General features: G+C 34.6%; 1 protein-coding gene across 2 annotated transcripts in view; it reads left to right on the forward strand.

Annotated features, from left to right (window-relative positions):
• LOC126970081 (endothelin-converting enzyme homolog) overlaps positions 1 to 19,909 on the forward strand; it is a 75,830-nt gene that overhangs the window by 22,430 nt on the left and 33,491 nt on the right. For both annotated transcript variants that reach the window (XM_050815793.1, XM_050815792.1), the window contains one exon: positions 17,446 to 17,596. In XM_050815793.1, the coding sequence (XP_050671750.1) occupies positions 17,446 to 17,596 (151 nt within the window). The remainder of the gene's footprint in view (positions 1 to 17,445; positions 17,597 to 19,909) is intronic.

The following is a 19,909-nucleotide window of genomic DNA, read 5'->3' on the forward strand; positions in this document are numbered from 1 at the left end:
CATAAACATTTGATAGAATGAAGCGGTACTGGGATTGTAAATGAATGTAGGTGTGTGCGGGCATCTGTGTCAGTAAATGTCAAGATAATGGTATACCTTGAATAAAGGTAACCTTAGATTCTATTGTGTGTTGCTTGAAGCTGCTAAGGAAGAACTCCTTGTTAGTAATATTATCCCAGATTGGCTAAAAATTTCATCAGAAATCTCAATGCGTCCTAATCAACCTTTAGGTATATTTGATTTATTGACTGGCCCAAAGAATACAAAATAGATAATTATTCAGAATCAGTTTAACATTAATTGGAACACATCTATTTATATAAAGCTACTCAGCACCCACATCATCATTATTATTGCATCATCACGGCTGATATGATAAAAAAAAGGTCCATGACTGGACAAAGGCGTCCCCCAACAACCACAACAGACCCCATATAATATAACGTTGGAAAGATTTACATGAGGTGGTGGTGGTTTTAGGTGGTCAGGTTCAAAAGCTATTCAGGTTCAAACATTTCTCATAGAGTTAACTAAATTGAAAATTAGGTTTCACGCATGAGCGGGTCGTAACTAGTATATTAATATTATGCGCTTAAAGAAATTATCGACATAGCACAGCCACAGCATGTAGTACTTTCACAAGTTATTACGAGGAGAATGGGATCTCACTTAAATTATTACGTCATATATGGAGGGTTGATCTGAGCAGTTATTCAGTTTAATATCAGCTTAGTGAATTTGTAGAGCATAATTTCACTTCAAAGGCTGACAACGCATCTAACGCAAAACGTCCACTACAAAGGACAAAGTCCTCCCACAAGGACGCTGCCCTCATCCAACGTATTCCGGTAATCTTGCCGAGATCATCGGTCCATCTTGTGGGGGCCCTACCAACATTGCGTCTTCAGGTACGTGGTCGCCATTCGAGGACTGTACTACTCCACCGGCCATCTTGTCCGTCGAGTTATGTGTCCTGCCCACTGCCACTTCAGTTTCGAAATCATTTGGGCTATGTCGGTGTCTTTGGTTCTCCTACCGATCTCCTCATTTCCGAGCATAGCTCTAATGCTCTCTAAGAGACATTAGCTTTCTCATCAGGCCCATAGCTAGCGACCACATCTGCGTCGCATGAATTTCATTTTTAATTGAATGTCCATGTGCAGCTGATTTTGTCTTTTCACCAGCATTGCTATTCTCGTAATGTCAAATACGTTGACGTTAAATTCTCATCCTATTCATGTTTTGCTCTAGGTTGGTATTCTCCTATCATTTTCTTAGAACGTTACAAACGAACGAACTGTAATTCTCAAGCTCATTTCGCATAATTGACAAGCTCACTCGTAGTAAGCAATATTGTTTTACGAAATCTAAAATTTTTCCGCTACTCCAAACAAATCAACAAATATCAATATCAAAATAAAAAAAAACAAAGCCTTTCTTAAATCCAAACAAACCTTTGTTTTATTTTATGAAGGTTTAAGTTGTCAACTCAAGCAAACTTAAAATTTTGCAGAATACACATCTCCCAACAATAATTGACGTTCAATCTTGTTAGTGGAAGGCTCCTTTGCACAGGATACCGGCTAGATTATGGGTACTACAACGACACCTATTTCTGCCGTGAAGCGGTAATGTGTAAACATTATTGTGTTTCGGTCTGAAGGGCGCTGTAGCTAGTGAAATTACTGGGCATCATTTGACCAGTAATATATTATATTGACTTAACATCTTGTGTCTCAAGGTGACGAGGGCAATTCTAGTGCCGCAGAATTTTTTGGGTTTTCGTTAAGAATCCTGAGCGGCCCTGCATTGTAATGGGCTGGGCGTATCAATTACCATCAGCTGAACATCCTGCTTGTCTCGTGCCTAATTTTAATTTAAAAAAAATTACGACGATTTCTCTAAATTGGAACGTAACTTCATCGCAATCGGAACTGGAAATGGACGGCTCCCTTTGTGTTACAAGAATACGAAATTTAACTTTTTGATGTAAGGTTGCTACGATCCTATTCTCCCAAGCGATGGCAGTTATTTCAGCTAGTGGATCATCCCAGCTGACTAATGCGGCCTGCCAGTAAGTATACTTAGTACCTACACTTCCATACATAAGTTTTTAATAATATTAGTACATGAGGACAATAACACGATTGAATAAACTGTCAAATAAGCGAAACTTATCGCCATCACGACTAACTTGTGCAAATTTGATGGAGCCTTAAATGGAATCGTGAATTCTACATTAGTTTGTCTCTATTACGTGTCTTAGTTACAATATGACCTAATGGGAAATTCTTAGAATTCTTATTGCCAAACATAAACAAAATAGGCTGTTTATTGTGTCAAAATAAACACAAGTTTAACCGAATTTCGTATAAAACGCCAAAAAACTATAAGTGTTAATTTTTTTATTTGTTACCTCTGTTAGTTAGTCGTTTTTGAAACAATGAGATTTTTTTTCACAAAAGGAGACTAGGGCCTTACAGTAGTTGAAAATAACGTTAAAAGTTATGAAGGGTGTTATCGTTAAGTGTGATCAGACGATTATTTCGTAACTATTACAGGTATCGAAAGTACGTTACATAATTAATAAAATAACACTAATAACTTTTTAAAATGAAACGAGAAGTATAATTTTTTTTTAATTTAAACACTCGCATACAACAAGTATGAGAATAATAGAAATGTTTTAGCTTCCTTATTTTAAAACGTTATCTTAGCTGAGTACTGATATTAAAGGAAACTGTTAATTAGCCCGACAAAATAATAAATATATCTTTTAATCGAATAATATTTATTTCTTAGTAAGTACAACATTTTGTATTCAAAGCAGATGTTCGAAGTGACTTCCTTGTTGTTCGATACAATGACCTTTCTATTAATCTCATACTCATAATCTCATCTCATACGTTTAGTAACAAAATTTTGATACTTCTTGTTTGATTTTTAAAATGTCATATTACTTTACTGATTATCTACCTACTTATGATATCAGTTTAAAGTTTTTTGATATCTGTAAAATTAACAAAAATAATTACCTGGACACACTTAACGATAACAGCCTGTAAATGATGTATAGCTAAAGCTTATAAGGCGTTTAAGAAGAAAATCATTATTATCCAGCCAAGATAATCAAAGGTATTCTTTACTATGACATTAATAGCGTGTGTAAATTTAAATAATCTCTAAAAACTTTGTTGCACTATACAAACATATGATAATAATTAGTTAGCAAATGCTTGCTAAAATAATTTAGTAGAATGCTCTAGTAAATTATTTGCCGTGTAACTACTCGTACACACTCGCTAATTAATTTCATTGGTTTGTGCTCTTGAGGCTATTACTGCCATTGTTTATATCAGCAGCGAGTAAATATTCATTGCGTGTGCATATTATTGGGGGGTTTGTTTTAATATCTTTTGAAAAGTTCGTACTTGTAAAGGAAAATATATAAAAAAAAAAGAAATATGAGATGGAGGAGGCCTTCACCCAAAGAGGGGCCCATACTACTAATTAAAGATTAATTATTAAGAAATAGAAAAAAAAATACCAACATAAAACTATTCTCTTTTTAAATTCTTATAATATTAGGCTTAAGTTAAGTTAAACTTACTAACAATAATTATAAGTTTGTTTCAATTTTTAAATTTAGTTTAACGTAGTTATGTAATTTAGTATAGGAATAAAAGGCTTTTTTATTTTTATTTTATTATTATGTATATTTCACTGAATCTTGAAACTTTAAGTGAAAGAAACGTCAAATTTAGAGACAAATAAACGTTATTCAATTAGGCTTAAACTAAGCCCATTTGAATCGTCACTATAAATATTTCTTTTTCTGAATCCACCATATGTTCGGAAAAAGAAAAAAAATTCGAACCCGGGACCTCTAGCTTAGTAGGTAGGATCGCTAACCATATATTATTATCAAATAGACTAATTCATTTTGTATTGAAAAATTCATTTAAACTATAGAAGCACTTATTTATTAACCACTTATGCAGCCTTATTTAAAAACTTTGAAAGGTAAATCTTTCAATTCATTGGGCAATTTATTATATATTTTCACAGACATGCTGTAACAATTTCTACTAAAAGAAGCAGTTCTACAGAAGGGCATTATGAGTTTATTTGGATACCTTGTGTTTAAAACCTTCTGGTTTTTTTTTGTATATAAATCACACATATGTTTTTGAACAAATAGGCTTATCTCATAAATGTATAGGCATGGCAGCTATAGAATTTTCAATTTTGTGACAATGTACGGTGCTGCATCGAATATGTGAATTGTGTTTGCTGACCGCATTGAAACCGGCTACTGTTTCCCGAACCGATAAGATCTATATAGCGTACTTAGATTTTTCTCAGTCTTTACTTACGTAAAACTTAGCTGAGTGTAAGATAAGTTTCATCTTTGATTTCATTTTTACAGTCATTTAACAGCTGAAATTATGCTGAGCAAGGCCTGAGACAGGCCAATGCAAAAGAAAAGATTGCGTTTTATCACATAGCTATGTTTTACGTAAGTAATGTCTAAGGAGAGTCTAAGTACGCTCCACAGATAGCCTTAGAGGCTTTCAAGAAAAACGCATAATCTCTCCTTAAAGGCGTATCTCTTGACCTATATAGTGTACAAAGTACATGAACTAATGTTCAATGTCATGACAATGTTTAGTCTAATGACTAAACTCTAATCACTACTCACAACTCAACCCTCTTACATACTCAGAACTCTACTCCCTCTCTTACTCACTCATATAATTACATTATACACATACATACACACTATACACATACTTGTTCAATAATTATGTATGATAAGCACACACAGGGTTAATCTATAAAATATTACGTTATTATTTCATTATATTTTACTTAAATTAACATATAGACCTAGAAGGGTAAACATCGAACACAAAATGAATTTGAATTAATTTTCTAACTTTACCCAAAGCACATACTTGGGTAAAGTCAGAAAACTTACTGGTTATAAAAAAAAACTATTTTCAAATTTCAGATTTCTATATTTGCTATTAAAATATGTACAAAATTACTTATAATCTACTTATTATAGCAATTTACAACTAAGCCTTTTATATGTAGGTCTCAGAAACTTATTTCGAAACCCTATCTGCGTGTTGAGGAATAAAACTTTATTATGCTTAAAACTAATACATCTGGTTTGTGAGGGAAAATCCAGGGAAAACCTTGCTATTTGCTATCATAATACTAGTTATACCTGGGTAAACCTAAGTTTACTTAACCTTCCAGCATTACCCGTAACATGTATTGTAATTTTGACAAGTCCTTCAGTCGATTACAGACTACGCAATAGCTAATAATTACAATCCGAGATCGGCCATTTTGCAAACTGTACTCGAAACAACTAACTAAATTCTCACTCAATGGTAATACGGCCGTAAAATAGCACAATACGCCTATATTCTGTCTATTTATAGCACGACATGATTTCATAATTCTTAACAATGGACCCGTCTCAATTTAAATGTGGCGTTTGTAAGTATAAATTGTGATAAACTTGGTCTTTGTGTTGAAGTCCTAATACTAGCATATAGACGACGATAATTATACGTGATCAATTATATTTGTCAATATCTGCGTTGGGTTGTTGGATAGTGGTTTAATATTCAAAATACTTAGGAGCTAATGTCAAGCGTGGCTGGCTGTTTACGACTTGTCAATCAAAATCGGTTACATTAACAATAGATTTGCTTTCCTTTTCTATCTTGCTATATCTGCGTTGAAGATTTTCTCTCTCGCACGCTTTGTTTGTAGAAACTCGTACGCTAAAGTATTCTAAGTCTATAAAGTTAATGTTGTGTTTTTTTTATGGAATAGGAGGACAAACGAGCGTACGGGTCACCTGTTGTTAAGTGATCACCGCCGCCCACAATCTCTTGCAACACCAGAGGAATCACAGGAGCGTTGCCGGCCTTTAAGGAAGGTGTACGCGCTTATTTGAAGGTACCCATGTCGTATCGTTCCGGAAACACCGCACAGGGAAGTTCATTCCACAGCTTTGTAGTACGTGGAAGAAACCTCCTTGTAAACCGCACTGTGGAGGACCGCCACACATCCAGATGGTGGGGATGATATCCTAACTTGTGGCGTGTCGTGCGAAGGTGGAATTCGGCGGCAGGAATCAGGTTAAACAGTTCTTCGGAACACTCCCCGTGATAAATGTGGTAGAAGACACACAATGAAGCGACATCTCTACGCAACGCCAAGTGATCCAGCCGTTCACAGAGCACTGGTTCCCGATCATTATTATTATTGTGTGTCATTATCCATTATTATATAATACCTAAACTGTGATGATTTTATTTTAGTTTTCTCACTTAGCCTGTGATTTCGACGGTCTGTCCGCGTCTCTGACTTCCACACATAATGTCGACAGATGTAGCTTTTCTTTACACTGATCGATACATCTTTGTCTAGACATTTGACATTCGTGGGTCTCAGAGGCGCGGAGATTGTATAAACCCAAGCTGGTAGTTATTTCGGCCATCAGATCATTTTACATGTAATCATACTAATTAACACACTTTTATTAACTTCATACGTATGTTAATAACGCAAACTTAAGATATGATTTTCACCGACTTTAAAATGTTGGATTAATTTGAAACTTTGCATTGGTGAAGGATTGGTGTCAATTTATTAATTTATATAGTGTGCCCCATTTTTCTTATCAGGATCTTCAGGAAGGGCTATTTTTTATATCCGATTCGCACCAATGGTTTGATGAACACAAAATGTTGATTTTATTAAGCATGTAATGTAATAAAATTTATTGAATTAGGCGTTACTTTGCGGAAATCCATAATTATACAAATGATTTAAGTTTTCTTTAGTGTTAATTCCGCCAATTGTGTCGAATTGTTTTAAAAACAAATATTGGCGGAATTAACACTAAAGAAAACTTAAATCATTTGTATGTAATGTAATGTTCACACACAAGTATTGTAATCATTATTAAATAATTTTCATTACATCTCACAAGGGCAATCTCTTTAAACGCCCTAACGTTTCTTTAGACCATTGAAATCCACATTTGCTGTATAAATGTGAGAAGTTGATTTATATAAACTATCTCTATCGATCGATCTGCTATACATGGTCCTGTAGCTTTCTGGAATTTCCTATTTCAACTGTCATTACAGCGTTTTAAGTCATCATCTTTCAACTCGCCGATAAATATCTTGTCTCACAGATCACCTACTTTTTATGGAAGAGAAGGACAATCGTAAGGGTCACCTGATGTTAGGTGATCGCCGCCGCACACATTCTTCTGCAATACCAGAGCAATCACAAGACCGTTGCAACCGGTTCTGAGGGAAGGTGTAAATAAATAAATATGTTGGGTGATGATAATGAGCAATTTGTTATTCTTAAAGTGGACCCCTCACACCTGGGATTAATTTTACAAATTATATCTGTAACCAAAGTTTATGAACGATACGGGACAAATTGTTTTAATTTAAAAGAGCGACATTTTAAGTCAATTTCCTAATATGCAATTATTGGGGTTGAGCAGGTTATCAGCTGTAATGTAGATCCTGTAGATGGAGCCACAACCTGAGAGTTAAACAAGACATACCAAGATTTACGATCCATGCGTCACTTAAACGGTTGGGTCAGTTGGTGAGAGCGCTCGGACGAAACCTGAGAGGAGAACAAGGTCATAAATTATACAAATATAATTTGTGTGATGATAATCAGTGCTGTCAAACAGAAAAGGCTTCAAAGCAAGTGCGAATTGTGAGTAAAAATGAGTGGCTAACAATAGGGAGAAAGGAAATGAAAGTGAAATAGTAGAATTATATATAAGCAGTAATGAAAAATTATCAAAACAATTTTTATTAGCGAGATGTTTTAAGAAAAAGGCTTAACTGATATTGTAAGAGTAAAATAAATTAACCCGTACCGTATCGAAACGTCGATGGCATTGTAGAACAACGTCATACATCGAGGCGGTGAGGATCTAAATTTGTGACGCGCATAGGTAGACTTGGGTGGCAGGAATCAGTTGAAACAGCTTTTCGGGACACTACCTGTAATAACTCTTGAACCGATTGCATCAAGCTTGATTAAGCGTACAAATTGTACTTAAAATAAATAAGAAATTTCATATTATTTCATTTCAATGCGGCAGAAGACGCATATGAAGTGAGTCTCTACGCAACGTCAGAAAATTAAGCCGCTGACAGAGTACTGGATTCTTGGATCGATAAAGACTCACGCTTGTTTATCCCCAGGGGGCAGCCATATGAGCACGAAATGCAAAATAAAGTAAACAGTGAATTTGGAAACTGTAGGTATTCCTTTAAGAAGGATTAAAGCCTTGACACGAAGTACGAAAAGACACTAATTCTTTGTAAACTTGCGAAATCGTATCATATGACTTCGAATACCTAAAGTGTATATTGATACTTTGGTATTTATATATTTTTACTCATTTGCAATCTTGTTTAAATTAGTTTTATATATTTATTTATTAATAATAATTAAGTACAGTAACAGATAACAGGATAAAAGCACATGATACTTTATGTGATCCTGAGATACAATAAAAATTGTACACAGCATTTATCAAATACAGTAAAAAATATAGTGGTCACAACAGAAATTTCATGCAGACATAATAATGAGGATAAAGTTTAACATAAATTTATTTAATGTAAGCTAGTTAATGTTATAAAGAGTGTAATGTAAAAAAATATCAAAATCAGCACACACTTCATTGAATTTTCGAGGTGTACCTCGGAATGGTACAGAATAAACCATTTAAGTTGCAAATTCCGTGTATTCTGTCAACTCACTTTATACCTAGACTTTACTTTAGATCAAGAAATTCGTAAAAAGTCTTAGAAAATGACTTATTAGTCAGACGTACAGTTTTCTGTAGTCTGTAGATTGATGGAACTTGTGTTGATGTAATTAAAATATTTAAAAATAACTGCAATGGTGAATGTATCATAGTAAATTGATTCATTAGCTGTAATATAGAGCTAATAAATATTAATGGACATTATTAATCCGGCACGTAGCCAATACCAGTTAAAAGCATGAGCACATACATATACCTACTATAATAATCTATATTGTTATTAACTATTAAAATATCTATTACAAAATGCTTCTACAATAAACTCCCATAATAAGCTATAGAGCTATCAATACATAAACTTAAATCTTATAAAGAAAGAAATATAATAATAGATGCCTATTGTAGAATAGATGATTTTTTAAATAAGAAAGTATCTTAGCCAAGTGTTGCACGTTCTCGCAATGACAGTATGACAATAAATAGCGGTTAGGTTATGACTCATTTAGTAACTTTTCAGAGAAATTGGACTATTTGTTTAATTTTATTAGTACGTGAGCACTCAAAATGTTTTGAGAAACTAAAAAATTACCTTTAATGGATAAAATGATTTGATTAAAACTTTTCAAAGTACACCAGCCTCTATACAAAGTCTCATGCGTCTAAAACAGTTTTTGAAACACTTTTTCCAGTCTGCCGCAGACTCATCTTCTACGGCCTTGTCGAACGCTGTAAGAACATCTTGCGGCGACGAACACTGAATCCCATTCCCGTTAGCTTCTGTGAGGTTGTGAGGCGCCCAGCGCAAAACTATCCTTCTCACGCGAACCTACTCGTGTAGAAAAAGTGTCTTGTGAACGCTTCCCAATCTGCAATATATTGTAATGTCCAATATGTTGTATTTCTTCGCTGGTTTTCTTCAATAAAATTTTTCACTGCTAGTACATTTTCCTCAGTAACGTCCATCAAAGGACAACCAATTCTGTCTTCATCCCCCACCGATAGACAACCGCGCTTAAATTCGTTATGCCAACGGTAGATGATTGCTTTAGAAGGACCTTCAACCAGAGGCACCGTTTATAGTCGATCAAATGACTTTAGGCCAAATTCAACCATAAAAAATCATCGCACAATTTAGCTTTAAAATAATATGGAGGTATATTTGAAATTCGAACGATGGTATTTAACTCGTAAAAAATTACATATTTTTTAAGTAATTAATAAGCCAGGGCTTCATACATAAATAGTTTTTTTTTCGCAAAACGTTATAAATTGACGGTTCAATGTGTTCCTTGTGTTTTTACTGAATAAAGATAATTTGAACCTGAAACAGACCTGGGATTCTGTATGTGCAGTGTTCAGCCGTCGTCGTACTGCCACATCATATGGACCGCATTTCACGAAAAACTTATTTTTGTCCTATCTGGATCTATGGCCTTCTTCCAAAGTTTCTACCACGTACTACTAAACTTTGGCTTCCTTGCGCGGTGTTTCCAGGACGATACGACTTGTACAGACACCTAATATCAAGTAAACCCTATTCTACTCTTCTGATATCTGACAAAAAAAAAACAGAAACGAACTCTTGGAATGACTACACTACTACATGTGATTCTTATTAATATCTCGTACCATGCCAAAAGTAAACCTATTTTCATCTGTTTGTTTATAAATGCCCTTATTTTAGAGATTTCTCGTGGGTGTGGTTTGTGTTACGATTTCGAGCATGCGAAGTGTTTTGCTCATAATCCTGAACGGATGTTTGTCGAATATTATTGTTAAAATTAACATTATAATCTCATGAATTATTAAAATTAACGGTTTTTGAGTGTTATTAACTATTAATTAAACTAAAATTATAAATAAATTATATTAAAATTACACTACGAACTTATAATAATAATACTCGTATGTCACTAGAAGGTCCCAAAAACAATTATTAACAATTATTTAAACTGTTAACCAAAACGCACGAGCTGAGCGTGGCGTAGTGCGGTAGCGGCCGGCGGGTGCCAGAACGGAATCAGCCCTTGTTCACTTGTAGGTCCCAAAAAGAAATTTACACTGTTGATCAAAACGCACGAGCTGAGCGTGGCGTAGTGCGGTAGCGGCTGGCGGGTGCCAGAACGGAATCAGCCCTTGTTCACTTGTAGGTCCCAAAAAGAAATTTACACTGTCGATCAAAACGCACGAGCTGAGCGTAGTGTAGCGCGGTAGCGGCCGGCGGGTGCCAGAATTATGCTAATAATATGTATGTATGTCTGTTTGAACAGAATGTTTAAACGTGATTTTTGACCCTCTTGCACGCTTTGTTCATCTATTGGCTAGTATATAATATGTCTATGTTGTAGACTAATAAAAACTTCTCCGTGTCGACTTACTTCTTATCTGAACTAGAGGAATTATTTATTGGGGTTCAAAACAAAGGGTTTATTTAAACTTAAGCATAAATTACTAAAAAGAAGAACTTGAAATTGGGTGCCAGTTTTGTCGACACGTTAACCTTATTTATTCACTTAAGACCCTGGTTCTTTGAAGTTAAAAATAAATAACTAAAAACGAACATTGTCAATGAAAAAGTACTGAAACATATATATAATATAAAAGTATATATATAATATATATAAACTAACCTTTGCCAATTTCTAGATGAAGTAATGGATGCCTTAAACAATGGATTCCAGGTAGACACAATTTATACCGACTATTCAAAGGCGTTCGATAAAATTTCGCATGCCCGACTATTATTTAAACTTGAGCGTATCGGTATTCAAGGAGATCTTCTAAGATGGCTGGAGTCGTACCTCCGTAACAGAACACAAGCGGTAGCTGTTAAAGGATTTATTTCTAGTTTTGTCCCTGTTACATTGGGCGTTCCTCAGGGCTCTCACCTTGGCCCATTGTTATTTAACATATTTATTAATGATGTTTTGCAATCTTTTCAAAATTCTAATATTTTACTTTATGCGGATGACACCAAAATATTTAAAATAATAAAAGAAAAACAGGACTGTGTTGACCTACAAAGCGATTTAATTGAGTTAGGAAACTATTGTTCCGCTAATGACTTATACCTCAACGTTGACAAATGCTGTATGATAACATTTTCGAGGAAAAAGTTACAATTTTATTCAAATATAAAATAAACAACAAAACAAACCCTTAAAAGGGTGTCAGAAATAAAAGACCTTGGGGTAACGCTAGATTTGGCTCTCTTATTTGAAAATCATATAGACAATATGACAGAAAAAGCTTATAAAATGCTTGGTTTTATATTCAGACAGGGAAATGACTTCAAAAATATTCATACTTTTAATCTTTTATATAATGCTTATGTCAGACCATATTTAGAATATGCCTCGACTGCTTGGAACCCACGTTATACAAAATATATAGATGCTATAGAAAGTGTACAAAATAAATTTATTAAAAGATTAAATTATAAGTTTCAAAATTGTAATACTCCTAAATTTAATTACCTATCTTTACAACAGCGTAGAGAATACAGAGATCAAGTTTTCCTTTTCAAAATATTACATGACTTAATTGATTCCAATCGTATTTTAAGTAACATTAAACTTAACTGTCCAAAACATTATACACGTTCTATATTATTCAGATACATTCTTTATCCCTGTTCGTAGAACTAATTATAGTAGCAATTGTTTTATTATAAGAGCATGCAACACTTACAATAATAATTATAGTCACTTACACATTTTTCATAGTAGCTATCCAACTTTTACTAAAAAAATTAAAGAATATCTTAAACATTCTTAAAATATATCCAACCGATAAATTTGATAAATTTTGTTTCATTTGTATTTTTGTGTACTTTTTTTGCCTTATGTTTAATTGTATATAAAATCGTTATATTTTGTATTATATTCCTACTTTGCTTATATTTAAGTGGAAACTTTATTGGCTTGTGTAATATAAATTATGTGTTACAATGTGTATATAACTTAAGCTGTTTGTTTTCCAATAAATAAATTAATAAACATACAGTTACCATTGAAATCTAAATAAACAGTGGTAATATAGTGGGTAGGTAGGGTATATATAGTACTACACCAATGAGTTGTTTTTTCAAGAAGTGAATTATTTTTGTATTTTTTTGAGTTATGAAGTAGTTCTACACTTTAAATATACTCTGTTGCACACCTTTGCTGCTAAATAGTGTTCTATTATCATCTTGAGATATGGCGCCTGGTAAATAGCAGACCAGATGACGTCAGTGCCATTAAAAACTTTATCGTCGTACGATTAGAAACAGACAAAGGGTGGACTAAAGCTACAGTACCTAACGTGTTTGTCCAAACATTACGATACATTATTAAAACAACATTATTTGAGACCTTTCTCAGATTTAAGAATTCTAAACCATTATCGCGTTAACGCGGGCCAGACAAAAATCAGTGCGTTGACGACAAATAGCATTTAAATTTTCGTTAATAACTCAAAAACTGTTAATTTTTAAGGAATTGTGGCGGTCCTCCACAGTGCGGTTTTCAAGGAGCTTTCTACCACGTACTACAAAGCTGTGGAATGAGCTTCCTTGTGCGGTGTTTCCGGGACGATACGACATGGGTACCTTCAAAAAAGCGCGTACACCTTCCTTAAAGGCCGGCAACGCTCCTGTGATTCCTTTGGTGTTGCAAGAGATTGTGGGCGGTGGTGATCACTTAACAACAGGTGACCCGTACGCACGTTTGTCCTCCTATTCCATAGAAAAAAAATGAAAACAAATCCTTAAAGAGGAATCGAATAAGCCATCGCTCACATTTTTAGGAGGTTAATCCAGAATTCACGTTTTTAAACTTATTGATTAGAATGTAGGTAACAAAATTCTTGAAGATGATGTCTTCAAATTCAGTGCGTTCCATGCTGGTAGCGAGTGCGTTGGGGGCGCCGTGAATGACGTCACCCGTATTCTGTCCAAGATCAGTTATAAGAGCACTGCTCCAGAAGTAGGTACGATTCCGAACACACTAAAGATTGTGGCCCGTATACGGCCTTTCGATTGCTGCAAAACGCTATTTTAAATATTATAAACATATATACTATAGCAACTAGTTTATTTGTTAAGAAAAAAATAAATTTATTCACTCGGTTTAGCTGCTATTTTTTGTTTTCATCTTGTGATCCTAATAGACTTTGATTAGGGTACATTAGAACCACTTGGAACCAAAAAACTTTCATGCTGAGTGTAAAAATATTTAAAATATTACCAAAAGAAATAAGAAAGGAGACAGTATTAATAGATTTAAATTGTTAACGCTATTAAAAATATAAAATATTTACTTTGTACACTAATATTATGAAACGAAGTGGTAACTGGCCTAATCTTATTCTTATCATTATAATTTTTAGTGATTATTTTAATATTTAATAAAAAAATACATTATAATTGTATATTGTAAGTTTTTGTAAGCATAACTTCAAGTTAACCAACTTGAATCTTCCAATTATTAATATAATTAGATTAAGGATTGGTCTGCGCTGCGCTCCAACTAGGCAGCTAGATACCGGAAGCGTAGTCGAAAAGTGCGGCAACTATTACTATGCCCCAGTACTCGAGCCAGTCTCGAACAATGTGTGACGTTGACGTGCCACATGTTCTGTTAAACTTAGCTAATAATTGAAACTAAAATGCCGGGTTGCGTAGTAAAACTTTGTAAAAATAATACAACAAGAAATAAGAAAGACACTGAGATCACATATCATCAGTAAGTATTTTGTATTTTATTGATTTCAATTTAAAATAAGACGAAGTGTATATTACAAAATTTGAAACGATGCCACGCACACAAGCATTCAATAGTTGCCGTAATAAAAAAGCTATTGTTCTTTGGTAGTGCGGTATCTATTTGGAGCGCAGCGGAGACCAATCCTTAATCTATGTAGTTTATAATATTAATCATAAAACGATACCACTAAAATATTTACATGTCTGTCAAGACGAATCATGTCCCCCGTCTTAAATTTTATAATTCGTTATTATTTTTCTTCTACGGTGAGTCAGGCTCAGATCTATAGAGCGTATTTGAACTTTTCTCAGACTTTACTTACGTAAAACTTTGCTGAGTGTGATAAAACATGAACCTGACTTTTGCATTTTGCTGTCAAAGCTCAAGTTCAGCATAATTTCAACTGTCAAATGAGTATTATAACGAAATTAAAGATTATGCTAAGCTTACATCAGTTAAGTTTTACGTGAGAAAAGTCTGAGCAAGGTTTAAGTACGATCTACAGATCTCAGCCTGAGTGTTATGTTCATTTATCTATAATCTCGTTCTATTGGTGACGCCCAGTTTCTTCCAACCACTTCAGACCGAAACACAATAATGCTTACACAGTACTGCTGCACGGCAGAAAAAGGTGCCGTTGTGATACCCATAATCTAGCCGGCATCCTGTGCAAAGGAGCCTCCCACTGGTTAGAGTCTTCGGAGTGTTAGACTGAACAGCCCACAGAATCATCTGTTATGAATCAGTGACTGTATGATTGAGTTGTATCTAATCACAGAACGACTTAGAGCGTATTTTAATACTATACATCCCAATCTCGTAGTACTGCGCCCGTCTACCTGAGACTTTAAATCAAATCAAAAATCATTTATTTCAGTTAAAAATCTTATTAATATCAATCAAGTTGTAAGTTTTAAGCTGTGTTCCAAAATACTTTGTGTTGATGTAGACTGGAATCTTTTTTCATTTGTGAATGTTCAAATTATTGAGCCGAGACGTGGTAAATTATAATGTAACGCAATAAAACGTCAGATGGTTTCAATTTAAATATAGTTAACATTTGATGTAGTATCCGTCTGTAGATCAAAGGAATAACATTGCTTTGTTCAGATTCGATAAGCAATCTCTTCTAGACTTTATTTAAGGCAATCAATTATATATCTTAGATCATTTATACGTCTAGATAGACGGTGACAGCTGTGAAATTGAGGTTGACAGTTAACCTCAGTCACGCACACTAAAGTAATAAACTTGGCCTGTTTTCATCGGTTGTTTATCAGCAAGAGCAAGCATCTATACATACTAAAGGTCTTTTCGCATAATAAAGCTTGTAATAAAATCAGATAGGCTGTCATGGGCAGCAGCTTGTTATATACATTACTTTACTACACCTAAAAGGAAAAGAAATTATCAGTAAATTGTTTTTGACTTGTATAATTTTTGCAAATCACTATTAAGAAATAGTGATTTTCATTATTATAACACTAGAAATAAGGGATTGCTTGTAACGAATTCTAGTAGGCTTCATAAGATACATAATAGCTTTAAGGGTAAATGTATACACTTCTATAATAAACTCCCAGCCACTGTTCAGGCATTATCTATAAATAAATTTAAATGATTCATAAAAAAATGGCTATGTCGTAAATCCTAACTCCACTGCTGAATATCTAAATGATCGGACAGCCTGGGACTAGATTGTGATTATTTTATAGCGATAGAAATGACTGTACAATATTGTATATTTTTATTGAAAAGAGCGCAAAAAAAGAATGCTGGGAGAGTTTTTTGCGCCGCTTTTTTCTCTCTCAGAGCACCATTTGTTTCCGAAGCGGTAGTAGTATCTAGTAGTTATTAGAAATGACATCAAAAAGAATTCTAAAGGAATCAATTTTGAGAAAATAAATGCCTTTTATGCCTTTCTTGTCTTTTATAATTAAATTATATAGGTCTAGATAGACAAAAATATGAAACACATTATCGGCTTTGGTACGGACGAACGATCAGACGCGGTCTGGTATTGGACGGACAAAATTATGATAATTACCGTCCGGACCATATCGAGTACGACGCCGGGTCAATTGGTGCACTCACCGGATCGTCCGATGGTCCCGCTGTACCAAATCCGACCATGGGCTATATATAAGTAGCATTACGGCGAGGGGTAAACAGAAAACATGCAAACAATGTGTTTTTAGACAAGTTTTGTGGTGAAAATATAGGATTTGGAGCTAAGAACACTACTTTATCCTGTTACACATACCCTTAAGTCTTACTTGTAGGTTGCTAATGCTTATTGTTGGTTAAAGTTAGCACTCCTAGCTATTATGAACTACCAGTTTTCTTTGCAGTTAAACAAGTTTTTTCTCGGCATCATGCATTTGTTTAGTATAACTACTATCATAAAAGTTGTTCTTATAGATTTTACTTTTTTATGTAAGTAATCAATAATGAGGATTGTAAGCAATTAAGCAGTTTGCGCCTGTTAAAATGTTACATTTTCGACCCAAGAATTTTGATAATATTGGCTTTGTTACATAGGAGCCGTGAACTCATATCGCTCAAGGTCGCCGGCATTTAGTGTCGCCTTAATATCGCCTGCAAAAAGCCTAGTGCGTAGATTGTAGTGTGCGTAAACTAATTTATCATTGAACTATCAGTAGACTGAAATTACAAAAAGCTTACGATTTTAAATATACCTTATTAGCGGGCAGTTAAAGAAGCTATTTTCTTAAGAGGAACTTCTGTCCCACTCTTGTTTATTCTGTGATTATTTCGATTGTGCGAGAATTTCTTCTATAATAGTAACGATAATAATATAAAACATCTTATGAGGCCTGTATGTTTCAGGGTCTGACTTTCTTAGCATGGGGCCAGCGTACGAAGCTGGAGAAGTTCCTGCTGGTCTTCAGCGGTATACTGCTGCTGATCGTTATGCTGACAATCGTATTGCTGATCAGCTCGTCAAGCCCGCCAGAGACTTCACCAGGAACAAGTTACGGTGAGGAATATCGTTTGTTGTTCCGTTATAATGTTTGAAGTGTGAATTTATTTAGGGCACATTGACCACTTTGTCCTTTTAGTTGACCTAGAGCCTCTTGCTGCTAGACAACCGATGAAAACAGGCCAGGTTTATTACTTTAGTGTGCTTGTCGAACTACGTCTTACACTCGCAACTTGTGTGTCACTTCCTGTTAGTGTGCATCCATTGCTCAAATTAGAGGTTAAGTGTCAACATCATTTTTTTTTCGACGTTTTCACAGCTGTCAATGTATATCTAGTTCTAGACGAATATATGATCTACGAGAATTTAATCTAAGTGAATTCAAATCGATTCAACATTTGTAGACAAGATGCGGAATGCGGAACAAAAATATTTGATACCTTCAAGGTATTATTATATTATTATCTTCATTATATCATCTTACAATGAATATGTAAGGATTAAATACAAATGATGGAGAATGATAGAAGTTTAAATAATAAAATACCTACATATTAAACCACAAATTCTGTTTATTGCTACACGACAATTTAAATACTTGCAATCTTTATATATATATTTCTTGTGTGCGTGTGTATGACACTGAACTCCTCCTAAACGGCTGGACCGATTTTTATGAAACTTTCTGTGCGTCTTCAGGTGGATTCGAGAATGGTTTAGATTCACAATTGAACTACCTCCTAAACGGCTGGACCGATTTTGATGTTTTTGTGTGTTCCAGTGAATTTGAGATTGGTTTAGATTCTCAATTCCGTTCATATAATATAATTATCCTGGTCATGTGTATGTTAGTGAACTACTCCTTACGGCTGGACCGATTTTTCAAATTTAAGACGTGTGTACAGGACAACGTCTGTTGGGTCCACTAGTATAATATAATAATATATTTATTTGCATAAAACAGTAGTATAGAACACAAATAAAATTTGAAAACAAATTTTTATGAACGATGCGGGACTCGAACCCACGACCTGAGAGTTGAACAAATCATACAAAATTTTATGACCATACGTCACTTGAGAGAGTACTCGCACGGAACGCGAGAGGTAATCCCAGAAATGAGGGTTATCACTTTAAAAACATAACAAATTGAGTATTATACTAATCTGTGTCCTGTGTACTAGTCGTAATTGTGTAGGAACTCTGTGGCAAAACAAAAATGTAATTTCGTTTCGTTTATATGAGCGCACCGCTCTGAACAATAGACGAATTTATATTATGGTGAATTTTGTAGTTCTTGTTTGTTTAAAATTGATAATTCAAATACTACTGCTTTAGTGTCTTGAAAATTTCCTATACAATGACGTAAATTTCATTTCAAAAAAATTATCCAGTTAGGAGCTAGTCCGACATAAGGATTTAAAATAGAGACACATTCAGAATCTTTGTAAATGAAAGAATACTGTAAATTTAAAATCCTGTTTCAGTGTTTTGTACATGTTATCTTGCTTTGAAAAAAAAATATTTCCCATATTGCTACCCGCTTTCATTATTTATCCATGGACCTGACGTCGATGACGTCACATCGTCGCTTTGTTACGGTGTGCAAAACAAGCATCACTAGGATATTATAATTCTTAAAAAAACTACGATTTATTTTGTCAGTATTATTGTTTGATGGAAAGGTGTTGTGTTGTGATGATGATTATTATTTTTATAATAATGAAAAATCAATAAAAACATCTCGGTTAAGAACAAATAGTATTTCGTTTTCTGACAGTACTATTATAGCGACACAGAACAATAGAAACTAGAGAACTATTAACAATAAAAGTCAAAACGTAACAAGGAAAACTTCGACAACAAAGCAGCAAGAAAATATGACAACATGTAGGTACCTTTTTTTTTATGGAATAGGAGGACAAACGAGCGTACGGGTCACCTGGTGTTAAGTGATCACCACCGCCCACATTCTCTTGCAACACCAGAGGAATCACAAGAGCGTTGCCGGCCTTTAAGGAAGGTGTACGCGCTTTTTTTGAAGGTACCCATGTCGTATTGTCCCGGAAACACCGCACAAGGAAGCTCATCTACAGCTTTGTAGTACGAGGGAGAAAGCTTCTTGAAAACCGCACTGTGGAGGACCGCCACACATCCAGATGGTGGGGATGATATCCTAACTTGTGGCGTGTCGTGCGAAGGTGAAATTCGGCGGCAGGAATCAGGTTAAACAGCTCTTCGGAACACTCCCCGTGATAAATGCGGTGGAAGACACACAATGAAGCGACGTCTCTAGGCAACGCCAAGTGATCCAGCCGTTAACAGAGCACTGAGTCCCCGACAATTCGAGCTGCTCTACGTTGCACGCGG

The sequence above is a fragment of the Leptidea sinapis genome, chromosome 20 (assembly GCF_905404315.1).
Source record: "Leptidea sinapis chromosome 20, ilLepSina1.1, whole genome shotgun sequence".
NCBI classification, from domain to species: Eukaryota; Metazoa; Arthropoda; class Insecta; order Lepidoptera; family Pieridae; genus Leptidea; species Leptidea sinapis.